Consider the following 12,233-nt stretch of genomic DNA (forward strand, 5'->3'; position numbering starts at 1 on the left):
CCGTACATTAATGTCTCACCAGTGTTCTAAAAGGCTCGTCATGATGGTCGTCGTGGCTCAAGGCTCGTGTTCCACGTCATGCTAAACATGTGGCACACTATGGCCCAATGGCGGTTCTTGTAACATGATATTTGAGTTTTCTTACCGTTTTACTTCTTAGTTTTAAGTCATATCACTAACTTATCGAGTGATAGTAAAAAATGTGTGTGTATATAAATAATTATATATACGATATACATTAGCCATCATAAGTCATGTCTTAACAAATGTCATGGCCGCCACGTCACGTCATTTAGAATCTTATGTGTCACTTGGATCTCGAGGTGGACACACCGACAAATCACACGGGTTTCGGGATATGCCACCTAAAGAACAGATAAAAATCTCATGTCACAAATTACGACATCCCATTTTTGTCCACCAATCACATGAATACACATTATCAGAAAGAGAATGTGAACTTGAATTAGATAAATTTAAAATATATAAAAATCCAATGTGTCCTACTTTGATTGGTGGGACAACGACGTGTGAATTTGGTACGAGATTTTTTTATCCCCTAAAGAAACGTTAGGCTATCGTCCCAATAAAAATCGACAATAATAAGCTTTATTACGCATACTAAAATCAAAGAGAAACACACAAATATATTGAGAATTGAATAGGTCTTGAAGCAAGCCTCCAACATACTTACAAGTTATAGCAAAGATATACACTTAAAGCATGCTAACAAGATTTGGAGGTTGGTGATCAAACTAGATCTTGCCACGTGGACCAAGCTTCGGTTTTTCTTGTGGGCCCTTCACGATCGGTAAAACATCCCCCGTCGCGGTGGAGCTGAAGTAAGCAAGGGTCGAACCACCTCCGAGTATCAAGAATTTGAGCAACAATCCTCTCTTGGTAAAAGGCGCGGCGAATGTCTCAAAGAACTTGCTCTGCAATCACAAGTTCATTTCATTTTCATTTTGTCCTAATCGTACAATCCTATACCGTAATCGTGTACTATGTGCAACCTATTAGATTACTCTCAAAAATTCAACTAGTAATGTCAGAGGTGGGACCCACTTTGTTAAAAGAAGAAATGAAAAAAAAAATCCCTGCTAATCACCAAATGTGTGAGGTTCTTGACGATCTGAACCGATGACTGACAGATTTAGTGGCACGTGTCATGTCGCCAATGACAAATTCTTTTGGCGATTTTGGTGGTCATTTTGTGAAATATGAAAAAAAAACTTGGTCATAAGAATGAATATCAAGAAATGTTTGGTTTGATGAAATGGTTTTGAAGGATTTGAATTTCATGAAAGGATTTAGAAACTTTGGCGTTTGGTTTGTAAGATTTGGAATGAAACTGAATTCCATTATTTGTAAATAATTTATAAAAACAAACTATAAGAGTAATTAAATTACCTTTTTGTTAAGGACAAATTGCATGAAAAAGTAATGTATTTTAACTTGATTCCTATTTTGGGTAATGTAATTTCAGAACTTCCATTTTGGTACCTAGATGTAAATTTTTAAACAGCACCCGAGTAACCAGTTGAAAACTAATTTTAGATTAAAAAAACAGATTAATTTAATCCCATCCAATCCAATCCCAAAAACCAAATGATACCGAAAAAGTTCATTGAGACAATAGGTCGAATACCTGGAGGGGATTGTATGGTGATGGAGCATCAGAGCCATAGACGTCCCATTGACCAGTGGTGTTGCCCAAATCTTCCAAATCAAAGTAAACGCTTTTGTCACCATACTTAGCTACCACCGCCCCAGCTCTACATATATTCAAGATTCCCCACAATTAATCACTAGAAAATTTCCAATTTCCAACATACATTGCCTTAGGAAAATCTGTAGCAGAATTATAATAGAGAAGAAAGTCTAACACAACCTGTAAGAAGAAGTGGGTCTGAAACTCAGGCGAGAAGGCTTGAGGCTGAGCTTAGTTCCGGCGAGAGAACTGCCGCCGAGGCCTTTAATGGTAGCGGCGGCAGGCGGTGCAGAGGTTGTAAGAGACGCCATTGTTAATAAAATGGAAGCTCAAATCGATTATTCTATCAAACTATTTGCTGTTATTATCGATGAAATTGGGTCGATCGGAGAATGATCAATGGAGATGAAGAAAGGGGGATTTCTGTAGGGTTTTTCATCTTCTTACGTGGATCTGGCGATGCCATGTGGCAATTTTTTATGCATGGAAAAAGATTAGGTGTTAGTCCAATCAGAAGTTGCCACGTGGATTTGAATTGGATAAGCCTATCCACCGTATTATTATTTTCGAGATATTTTTTATGTTATTTGCTTTTTCGAACTATTATTGTATTTAAAAATATAACCACGAAATACGATTTATTTAGAGATTTTTTAAAATTCAAGAGTTGTTTGTTTACCTCTTGATAGTTTCATTAAAAGACAATCTTTGAATTGTTAAGAGATGAATCTTGTTTGCAAAAAAAATGTTTGTCTTTTAATTATTCTAAACCCTTTAAATGATTTTGTATCTTGAGTCTCCTTTAATCATTCAGCATATTAATTTCATTCTAAATAATTATCAAAGAATTATATTTTATTTTGTACTATATAATAAAATCACTTAATCATTCTGCATCATACCATTCAACAACTGTCAAACAACCTTTTATTAATTAACAAACTTTTTTTATTTCGAAAATATTTTCGAGTCAATAATTTTTATTTTATTTCAAGTGATTAAAATTTTAATCTTTTTAAATAAATAAAATTTAATTTTTGGATGATTAAATATACGAATAACTTTTTTTAAATAAATAAATCATCGAATTTTTAGATTTTGTGTTACCTATGTCCATTTAACCCAAAAAAGTTATATATAACAGCTAAAGAAAGTTTTAAAGTGAAAAAAAAAACTAAATACGTATTTCCCAAACCTTAAGTTATTGAAACCCCTTGCATCTAACGACGTCACTTTTCATCACCACCCTATTGCCATTCTCCATATCCGCATCACTGTCGTTATCCCCTACCATTTATCTCCTTCTTTTCGATATGTTTTTTTTTGTCTTTTGATTCAAAATATTTTACAACAATTTAATGGAATACGTATTGACATATAAAAAAGAGGGGAATCAAACACAAAAATAAACGGTCAAAAAGAGAGAAATCGTTACCAGGGACCAACAACAATGATGGCAGTGAAAGAGAGCGGATGACGATGGCATTGGGTGCCAGATGTTTGAATGACATAGAGTTTGGGTACGGTAAAATTGATTTAGGTAAACAAACAATCCCTAGTAAAAAAAGTCTGTCTCTTAATGGTTCTAAAACCATCTGAATGATTTTGTATTATAGGCTTCCCTTAACCATTCAACGCCCTAATTTCGTTGTAAATAATTAACAAACAATTATATTTCATTTTGCACTATCTCATGAGAACCTCTTAAAGGTTGTTTGATTACCTCTTAATAGTTCTATTAAGATGCAGCCTCAAAATCATTAGAAGGTGAATCTTATTTGGCAAAAAAAAAATCTGTCTCTTAATGATTCTAAAATCATTTGAATGATTTTGTATCATGGGTATCTCTTAATCATTCAACTCCCTAATTTTGTTGTAAATAATTACCAAACAATTATATTTCATTTTGCAATATATCATGAGATTTTTTTAATCATTCTATACAAAACCATTCAGTAAATATAAAACAACCACTTAATTATATTATATCAAACTATTCAATAACTATCAAATAGCCTCTAAATAAACCCTTATTCATCGGAAATGAAAAATCAAATAATGGAGATGCGGGGGATCGAACCCCGTGCCTCTCGCATGCAAAGCGAGCGCTCTACCATTTGAGCTACATCCCCGTCTGTGTCTACATCCATATAATACATTATATGTGTGTTACAGTAAGTAACCAATCATTTGGGTTATTGCAAATAATTTGTGGTGAGGAAGAAGTAGAACCCCCCCTCTCTCACTTCACTGCAGAGTGCAGACTGTCATCGAGAAATACCTAAATTTCTGAATTCCCTTTGAATCATCTTGTACTTCTACATTCACTTTTCATTTTTCTCCATCTTTTGTGCTAAAATTTGCTTCATTCTGAAGGTGAAATCCCTAATTTTACTTTTCGTATATGTAGTTTTCGGATATCCATGGCTTATTTGATCTCGAATCTGCCTCTTCCTCCTCTGTTCGCCTGTGAAAAGCGACTCTTTTGCACACCTATTAATAAACACACAGTTTCCGCTATTGGAGGTATGTTTTCAGCTCTATTTTTCTCCCTGAAATTGAACAATTTTCCGTTTTCCCATTTCATTATGGAGTTATAAACGATTACCCCCAATTTAGATCAGTCAGTCAGATGTTGTTAAGGTTTCATTGACGTATTTGATAGAAATCGATTTAATTTGGTTCTTCCATTGGAGGTAAATTTCTCCCTTTTATTCCTTGAAGTTATATGATTCTTGGTTTTATGATGTATATGATGATTTTTTGATCGATTCTTACTGTGGTTCGTTATATGTTCATGGGGTTTCATTGGTGTCATGATTTCCCCTAAAATTGTTGATGGTAGCATATCAATTTATCAAGTCCCGGATGATTAAAGCTGGATTAATCTGTTTATATAGATTGGAAAGTTTTTTCATAGACGAAAGAAGCTTGTTTTTTAATTGAGAGACTGGTTTGGAAAAAACTTTGGCTTTTGTATAAAACTTACTGAACAAGCCACTTTCTATATTCTTAAGCTACTACCGAATAGTCATGTATAGCTTACCGAATAAACTGTGAGTCTCATTAAGCTGCTAACAAACAAGCCCCGAGTTTTCTAAGGTTTTGACTCAGATCATCCGAGTCAAAAGGGTTGTTTGATTGCTTTCCCATTAAATCACGTATAGATAAAAGTTGTTTGCGTGAATTAATCTGTCTGTATAGATCGGTAAGTTTTTTGTTTGAAAGGGTTTTTCTTATAGATGGAATGAGGGTGGTTTTTAATTGAGAGGGACATGTTTGAAAACCCCCCTAAAATGCTCCTCCTAGAAGCTTATTGAATAAGTCATTTTTTATATCACTAAGCTACTACCAATCAATCATGTATAGCTGAACGAATTGGTTGGTTTCCATTAAGTCCTATATGGATAAAGTTGTTTGCATGCGGATTAATCTATCTATATAGATTGTAAAGGTTTTTGTTTGGTAGAGTTTTTTCATAGATAGAATGAGCATGTTTTTTAATTGAGAGGGACATGTTTAGAAAAACTTGGTTTTCTGCATAAATCTCCCCCCTATAAGCTACCTGAATAAGCCACTCTTTATATCATTAAGCCACTACTAAACAACCATATATAGTTGGCGAAATAAGTTGAAAGTCCCATTAAGCTCATTAAGCTGCTAACAAATAGGCCCTAAGTTGTGAGTCCTATTAAGCTTATTAAGCTGCTTAAAAAAAGGCCCTAAGTTGCAAGTTCTATTAAGCTCATTAAGTTGCTATCAAATAGGGGCAGTGAATTGCCTTCTCACTCAGCTTCTCTAGTATATCCTGGGCTAGAGCTTCTGAACGGGCTTGGAAGGCCCGGGTCCGAGCAAAAAAAAGCTCGGACGAGGGGCATCTCTAGTATATCCCACCAGAAGGTGAGGTGGGGCCAGAAAAACGTTCGGTTTTTCATCATTCATGCTTATTGTATACCATCACCGGATTGCAGGACAACAAGGCCGTGTTGCAGTTATTGCAAAGGCAACAAGCGGAAGTTCCAAGTCTTCTACCTCTTTGAGCATCGTTGAGTCTGTCCAAAATTTCGTGAGTCTTTTCCGCGATTATTTAGGAGAATAACCTTCTGACAATTTTTTTCTAACAATTCTTGTGTTAGCGAAGAGTCATTCTTCTTTTAGCCAGAAGCATTCTTAAATCTATCAGAAGGTCATGAATTTAAAAAAAATATGCCAAAAAAGGCTATCTTGAGCACGTATCGAAACCAATGTACTTTCTTCTAGTCTTAGATGTTTGTATATGTATTGTGGTTGAAACAGTGGGATAAACCCGAAGATCGGATCGCTCTCGTTGGATTCGGATTTGCGGCTGTCGTGGTTTTGTGGGCATCGCTAAGTGTAGTCACGGTAAATGTTTTACTCTATTTATTTCTTAATTATAGATTACTCTGCAAAAGAGCCATTAAACAGAGAGGCGAAGGATGGTGTGATAAGGAGAGTTAAGGTGAGAAGCGTAAGAAGAGATCTAGACCCTTGATTACCTTTAATCTTAAACCCACCCATAAATTGCATTTGATAGAGGGATTGATTCGGTGCCTCTCATTCTAATGTGCATCCAAGGGTGGAGATCCCTTCTCATGCTTTTCACCGGAACACAACCCTAAAAAGAGAAAGGAGGTTCCAACATATATTTAAATATGCAAAAGTCCCGGGCTTTTTCAAGCCTAGGCCCGGGCCTTCCATGCCCATTTTCAGTGAGTAAAAAAATGGTCCGGGCCGAGATTTAGGGTTGAAAGAAAAGCTTGGTCGGGCTTTTTTGGACCGGGCCTACCCCTAAAGTTTCAGCTTGGTCAGGCTTTGAGACCTGGCCCGTAATGGGCTTCGGGCTCACTAGGCTCAGGATTTTTCGGGCCGGGCATGGGGTTTTTTGTGCATCTCTATTGAGTATAATAGGTTGAAGTCTAACAGATGTGGGATTCTAACAAAACAATCGATCTTTTAGAGAGATACTATGTAACTAGTTGGCATTTTGTTATGATACCGGAAAACTTATCATATTTTGACATATTGGCTCGTGTTATTTCTGACACTACATCTCTCATGTGAATAGGCCATCGACAAACTTCCGGTTGTCCCAAGCGTATTTGAACTCGTTGGCATTTTGTTTTCAACGGTAAGTAATGTCATTCAACATCGTTATATATATGTAGATTTTTTTGAAATATATAATATTTTTATATTGCAAAACTCGTACATATTATCACTTTTGGTGAGATTTGAATCTTGACCTTCAAAAGGTTAGGATATACCTGTAACCCGAATGCCACTGAACCATTGACCCTTTCGTGGCATGGTTATATTATATGTACAATATTCTTCCCTGAGCTCACTTTGCTACTTTGAGTCGTTTTTCAAATATTAACGTCGTTTTCTTGACTTTCAGTGGTTCGTATATCGATATCTCTTATTCAAACCCGACAGGTAAAACCGTTGTACCTTCAACTGGATTACTAATTAGCCATGAGTTAACGAGAATTCCGCTTTGCCACGATTGTCAAACATATTATTTTTCAAATTTACATAAAAATGATTCTTTTAGTATTTTGAAAAACGGGTGCGACTATACCAGCACTAATGCATCGCATTCCATAAGAACCATCCTCGTTAAGCATATTTAGTCAAGAGTAGTACTTATTCATCCTAAAATAAATGACGACAATGAAAAAGTCATAAAGTTTAGAAATGCTTAAATATTTATATTGATGTTAATCAACTAAATGGCAATTGTGCCCTTTAATAGTAGAGGTAATAATAAATTTCTTTATCTCATAATTAAGGATAGAATTGGTAAAGAGACTTATTAGGGGCCGTTTACTAGACGCTTACCCGGTAAGTGCTTAATGGGTAGTTTTCCTTACCGGATGAACATGACAAAGGTCAAATATCTTACCCGGTAAGAGCGATGATAAAGATGAAGAGTCTTACTCGGTAAGTGAGGGTGACGACTCTTACCCGAATAAGCGTTTACTGGGTAAATTGTTGCATACGATACCATTTTGATGTACTACAATCTTACCCGATAAAATAAATTACAGTATTGACTCCCAAAGGTAAGCACTTATCGGGTAAGCATTTAGGTAAACGGCCCCTTACTTTTGAAATTAGACATTTATTTTTGGGAAAAACTAAAACTAAAATGTAGAGACTTATTGATTGGTTAAGGAAAAGGACTGATGTCATTGGTTTACAGGAAAGAGTTGGTCGAAGCCATCAACAAGTCGGTATCTGATATTCTCGGCCAATAATTGCAAGGAATGAGAACAAGAAAGTGTCGATATGTAGTTTTTGTATCGTGGTTTGGCTCCGATTGTGTTGTAGCTTTGTAGTGATCGATCTCGAATACGAGAAACTTGTAGGTCACGATCCGTTTTTGTAACGACAATAAATGCTTTTCGTTCATCGTGAATTTAGCTTCGAGTTGTTTTCTTACTAGTTTTCGTGAACTTCAATATAGAATGATGGGTTCCGGTGAGAATAAGAGTTGTGATGAGAGGTGAGAACAAAACATTCATATACATTTAACTACCTTTATTTACCTATTTTTTTTTATCGTTATGACCGAAACTTTAACAAATTCATGAATGTGAAAAGTGATTAAATATATGTAAAATTTCATTAAAGTGACTTACAAGTGAAAATACACTTGAAAATATAGATAGATGAATGTAGTTGAAGACACTGAAACTAATTGAAAACAATTAAGTTGGATTAAAAAGTCAACTTATCCAAAGGCTTAGAACTGTTCTCGTCATAATTCTTGTTGTCACTTATCTTATTGGGTGATGTTTATAAGTTTCAAAATCTTATATGGTAAGAGGCATAACAAATATCGAGAATTTTATCTGATAAACGAAGGAGAAAAGTCGATTATCTAGTGATGTTTATCAACTGTTGAACAATTATTATGTCCAATTCTGTCATGCTATGTGTTTTTCGCTGAATCTAACTTCGTTAGAGGTTGTTTATTTACTTCTTAATAGTTTTATTAAAATGTAGCCTCTGAATTATTAAGAAATTAATCTTGTTTGACAAAAAAAAAAAAAAAACTGTTTTTTAATGGTTTTAAAACTCTCTAAATGATTTTGTATCATGGTCCTCCCTTAACCATTCAACACCCTATTTCCATTATAAGCAATTACCGCAAAATTATATTTTATTTTATACTATATTATAAAAATCTTTTCATAGTCAATCATTATATACGAAATCATACCTGTCAAACATGATGTATTATATTTACTTAAAAAAGTTAAATAGAAGTGTTTCTATAAAGCAACCTACGGGTGCCGTTAGCCCACCAGAGCTCAAATGCTGAATCGAGTTCAAGCGACAGCAAAAGCCAAGAGATCTCTTGCCACCATCTTTGATTCCGATCCTTCATCGAGTCCTCGTTACCAGTACCGATCTTTATATCACTCACAGTTACCACCGACAACCCACCATCACCATCTTCCTCCGAAGCTCCACCTCACCAATCGCTCTCCATTGGACTATCGATCCATCCTAAGAAGCTTCATTTCTCGAAGAGCGATCCAGCCAGGTAGACAGCTTCATGCACATCTTTGCCTTATTGGCTTAGGATACGACACCATTTTAGCTACTAAACTTGTTGATTTATACTGTTCGTGCAACTATTTGTCCAATGCCCACCAACTGTTTGATAGAATTTCTAAACGAAATGTCTTTCTTTGGAACGTTTTGATTCGTGGGTATGCTTGGAATGGTCCTTATAATGCTGCAGTTTCGCTATACTATGAAATGATTGAAAATGGGGTTGTCCCTGATAATTTTACATTCCCGTTTGTTCTTAAAGCGTGCTCGAATCTTAGCGCCATTGGTGTGGGGCGGGATGTTCATGATCATGTGGTGAGAACCGGTTGGGAGACGGATGTTTTTGTGGGTGCGGCTTTGATTGATATGTATGCAAAGTGTGGTAATGTTGGTAGTGCACGCCAGGTGTTTGATAAAATACTTGAAAGAGATGTTGTTATGTGGAATTCTATGCTTGCTGCTTATGCTCAGAATGGGCATCCTGATGACTGCTTGATTCTGTGCGGTGAAATGGCGGTAAACGGAGTGAGACCGACCGTCGCGACTCTTGTCACCTCCATCTCGGCCGCCGCTGACACGGCGGCCCTCCCACAAGGGCGAGAGCTTCATGGATATAGCTGGAGACAAGGGTTCGAGTTTCAGGATAAAGTGAAAACCGCACTCGTTGATATGTATGCAAAGAGCGGTTCTGTAACGGTAGCTAGAAATCTTTTTGAATGGTTATCAGAAAAAAGGGTCGTTTCCTGGAACGCTATGATCACTGGATACGCAATGCACGGGCACGCTATGGAAGCGCTCGATTTGTTCAAAAAGATGGCTCGTGAAGCCCAGCCCGATCATATAACCTTTGTGGGTGTTCTTTCGGCTTGTAATCATGGCGGTTTACTTACCGAAGGGCGGGAATTCTTCGAATCGATGATACATGAATACCGAATAACACCAACCGTTCAACACTATTCGTCTATGGTTGATCTAATCGGCCATTACGGCCGTTTAGATGAAGCTTATAATCTGATCAAGAATATGAACATTAAACCCGATTCCGGAATCTGGGGAGCGCTGCTAAACTCGTGCAAGATTCACAAAAACGTCGAGCTGGGTGAACTCGCATTAGAGAAGCTAATTGAGCTCGAACCAGACGAAGCCGGGAACTACGTGATTATGTCAAACATTTACGCGCAATCCGGGAGGTGGGAGGGAGTTGCAAAGCTGCGAGATTTAATGACGAATAAGAAACTAAAGAAAGACGTTGCGTGTAGCTGGATCGAAGTGAACAACAAAGTGCACGCATTTCTTTCGGGCGATAATTCCCATCCAATGTGCAATGAAATAAACGCGGAACTAGAAAGGGTCGAGAAACTGATGATCGAAGTGGGATATGTGCCAAATACCGCACCCGTGTTTCATGATGTGGATGATGACGAAAAGACGAGAATGGTGTGTCGACATAGCGAGCGGCTTGCGATTGCGTTTGGGCTGATTAGTACCCCAAATCGGAGTAAACTTTTGATCACGAAAAACCTTCGGGTTTGTGAGGATTGCCATGATGCGATCAAGTTCATATCGAAGATTACCGAAAGGGAGATAGTGTTTAGAGATGTGAATCGATATCATCATTTTAAAGATGGGTTGTGTTCTTGTGGGGATTATTGGTGAGTAGTGAGCATAGGGAGTTGGGGGCACAGATTTTACTGGTCGTACATGGAACCCGCCTTCAAGGATACCAATATGAGGGGACATTTTTTGGCTCACTCAGCGGTTGAGGTTGGCGCGTGCTGCCCCGGGGGCTAGGATTTGAACCCAGAATCTGTCTTGTATTTAGGTAAAGTAATTGTTCTTCCAATCACATCCCTTAAAAACGATACCATTTGATTTGATAACGTAATTGATAAAATTATTTTGTTGTTTGTCTTTTCGGATGAGGGGCAGATAGTGTGACGATTGTCGGGACGAGGAGGAGGGGAAGATGAGCAATTGATTGTAAAAATGGAAGCATTAAGGATGTTTGGTTCGTGGAATGGAATCTGATGGAATTGGAATCTATTAAAATTGGAAATTTAAATGAAATTGAGGGGCCGTAAATTTAGTTATTAAATAACAATGTACATAAACATCAACTAAAAAATATCGTAAAATGTTAATAATTATATATAGATATTAATTGGATGGTCATTGGATTTGATTGGTTCGGTTTTATTGGATGTTGGACTCTCATCGAAGAACCGACCGATTTGATTTGGATGTTGAAATTTTGGACACGATCCGATCCGATTCAATTACAATTGGATATCCAGTTATGGTCGGTCGGTTCTAATTGAATTGATCGGTTTAAATTGGATCATATGACTTTCTGCACATCCCTATTAACTAGCATAGACGGTAGGTGGGACGCTCAGGGGTACATGGTGGGGGTAGTGTAGCAAGCCGAGAGATAAGCTATCAGAGTTTTAAAATCGACTGAGGTTGTGTTGTTACCTTACCTTCGTTACGTTTCTTCTACCTATTATCTATGTTCTTTAAACATTTTACGCAATTTTGTTTTTGTACACACTTTTTGTAAGTTTAAGGTCTTTACGGAAACATACACTCTAACTCTTCACGGTAGAGGACATGTTTGCATACATCCCTTTCAACATAGACTTCTTTTGTTTGGTTTGGTTTATATATACATCTAGGGTTGGGTTCACATGAGACATTTTTTCACACTTGAAACTTTACAGCAAAACCTATGAAGGTAAAAAAAAATCGAACCTTCACATAAAAAATATTGTTATCGTATACGTATATACATAAATAACTAAATATGTTAAATTGTTTTGATTTTTTTAAAAGTTTCGAGGAAAAAAACTATCACAAATACACATATTAATCTCTTAAAAAAATCAAATATTCAAAATGTATCTAAAAAATCAAATACATTCATCGTGAATGTCTC

At 36.6% G+C, this 12,233-nt stretch overlaps 3 protein-coding genes and 1 non-coding gene across 4 annotated transcripts; 2 read left to right on the forward strand and 2 right to left on the reverse strand.

Moving 5' to 3' along the window:
* Positions 1–616: 616 nt before the first annotated feature.
* Positions 617–2,134, reverse strand: LOC112511231 (photosystem I reaction center subunit VI-1, chloroplastic). The gene is made up of 3 exons (XM_025116765.1): positions 1,892–2,134; positions 1,649–1,775; positions 617–935 (listed from the first exon to the last, which is right to left on the reverse strand). Exons 1-3 carry the CDS (start codon positions 2,020–2,022, stop codon positions 756–758), a joined length of 438 nt encoding a protein of 145 aa, XP_024972533.1. The 5' UTR covers positions 2,023–2,134; the 3' UTR covers positions 617–755.
* Positions 2,135–3,770: 1,636 nt separating this feature from the next.
* TRNAA-UGC lies at positions 3,771–3,843 on the reverse strand. The gene has a single exon. It is a non-coding gene; the product is annotated as a tRNA-Ala (tRNA).
* An 86-nt stretch (positions 3,844–3,929) lies between these two features.
* On the forward strand, positions 3,930–8,179 carry LOC112511243 (protein CURVATURE THYLAKOID 1C, chloroplastic). Its single transcript, XM_025116782.1, has 7 exons — positions 3,930–4,023; positions 4,122–4,237; positions 5,683–5,777; positions 6,008–6,094; positions 6,798–6,860; positions 7,131–7,168; positions 7,938–8,179. Exons 2-7 carry the CDS (start codon positions 4,135–4,137, stop codon positions 7,990–7,992), a joined length of 441 nt encoding a protein of 146 aa, XP_024972550.1. The 5' UTR covers positions 3,930–4,023; positions 4,122–4,134; the 3' UTR covers positions 7,993–8,179.
* An 876-nt stretch (positions 8,180–9,055) lies between these two features.
* On the forward strand, positions 9,056–11,268 carry LOC112511679 (pentatricopeptide repeat-containing protein At4g21065-like). The gene is made up of 2 exons (XM_025117386.1): positions 9,056–11,120; positions 11,228–11,268. The coding sequence occupies exon 1, from the start codon at positions 9,056–9,058 to the stop codon at positions 10,952–10,954; it is 1,899 nt and encodes a 632-aa protein (XP_024973154.1). The 3' UTR covers positions 10,955–11,120; positions 11,228–11,268.
* The last annotated feature ends 965 nt before the right edge of the window (positions 11,269–12,233 follow it).

The sequence above is a fragment of the Cynara cardunculus genome (assembly GCF_001531365.2).
Source record: "Cynara cardunculus var. scolymus isolate 2C chromosome LG 4, CcrdV1, whole genome shotgun sequence".
Lineage (NCBI taxonomy): Eukaryota > Viridiplantae > Streptophyta > Magnoliopsida > Asterales > Asteraceae > Cynara > Cynara cardunculus.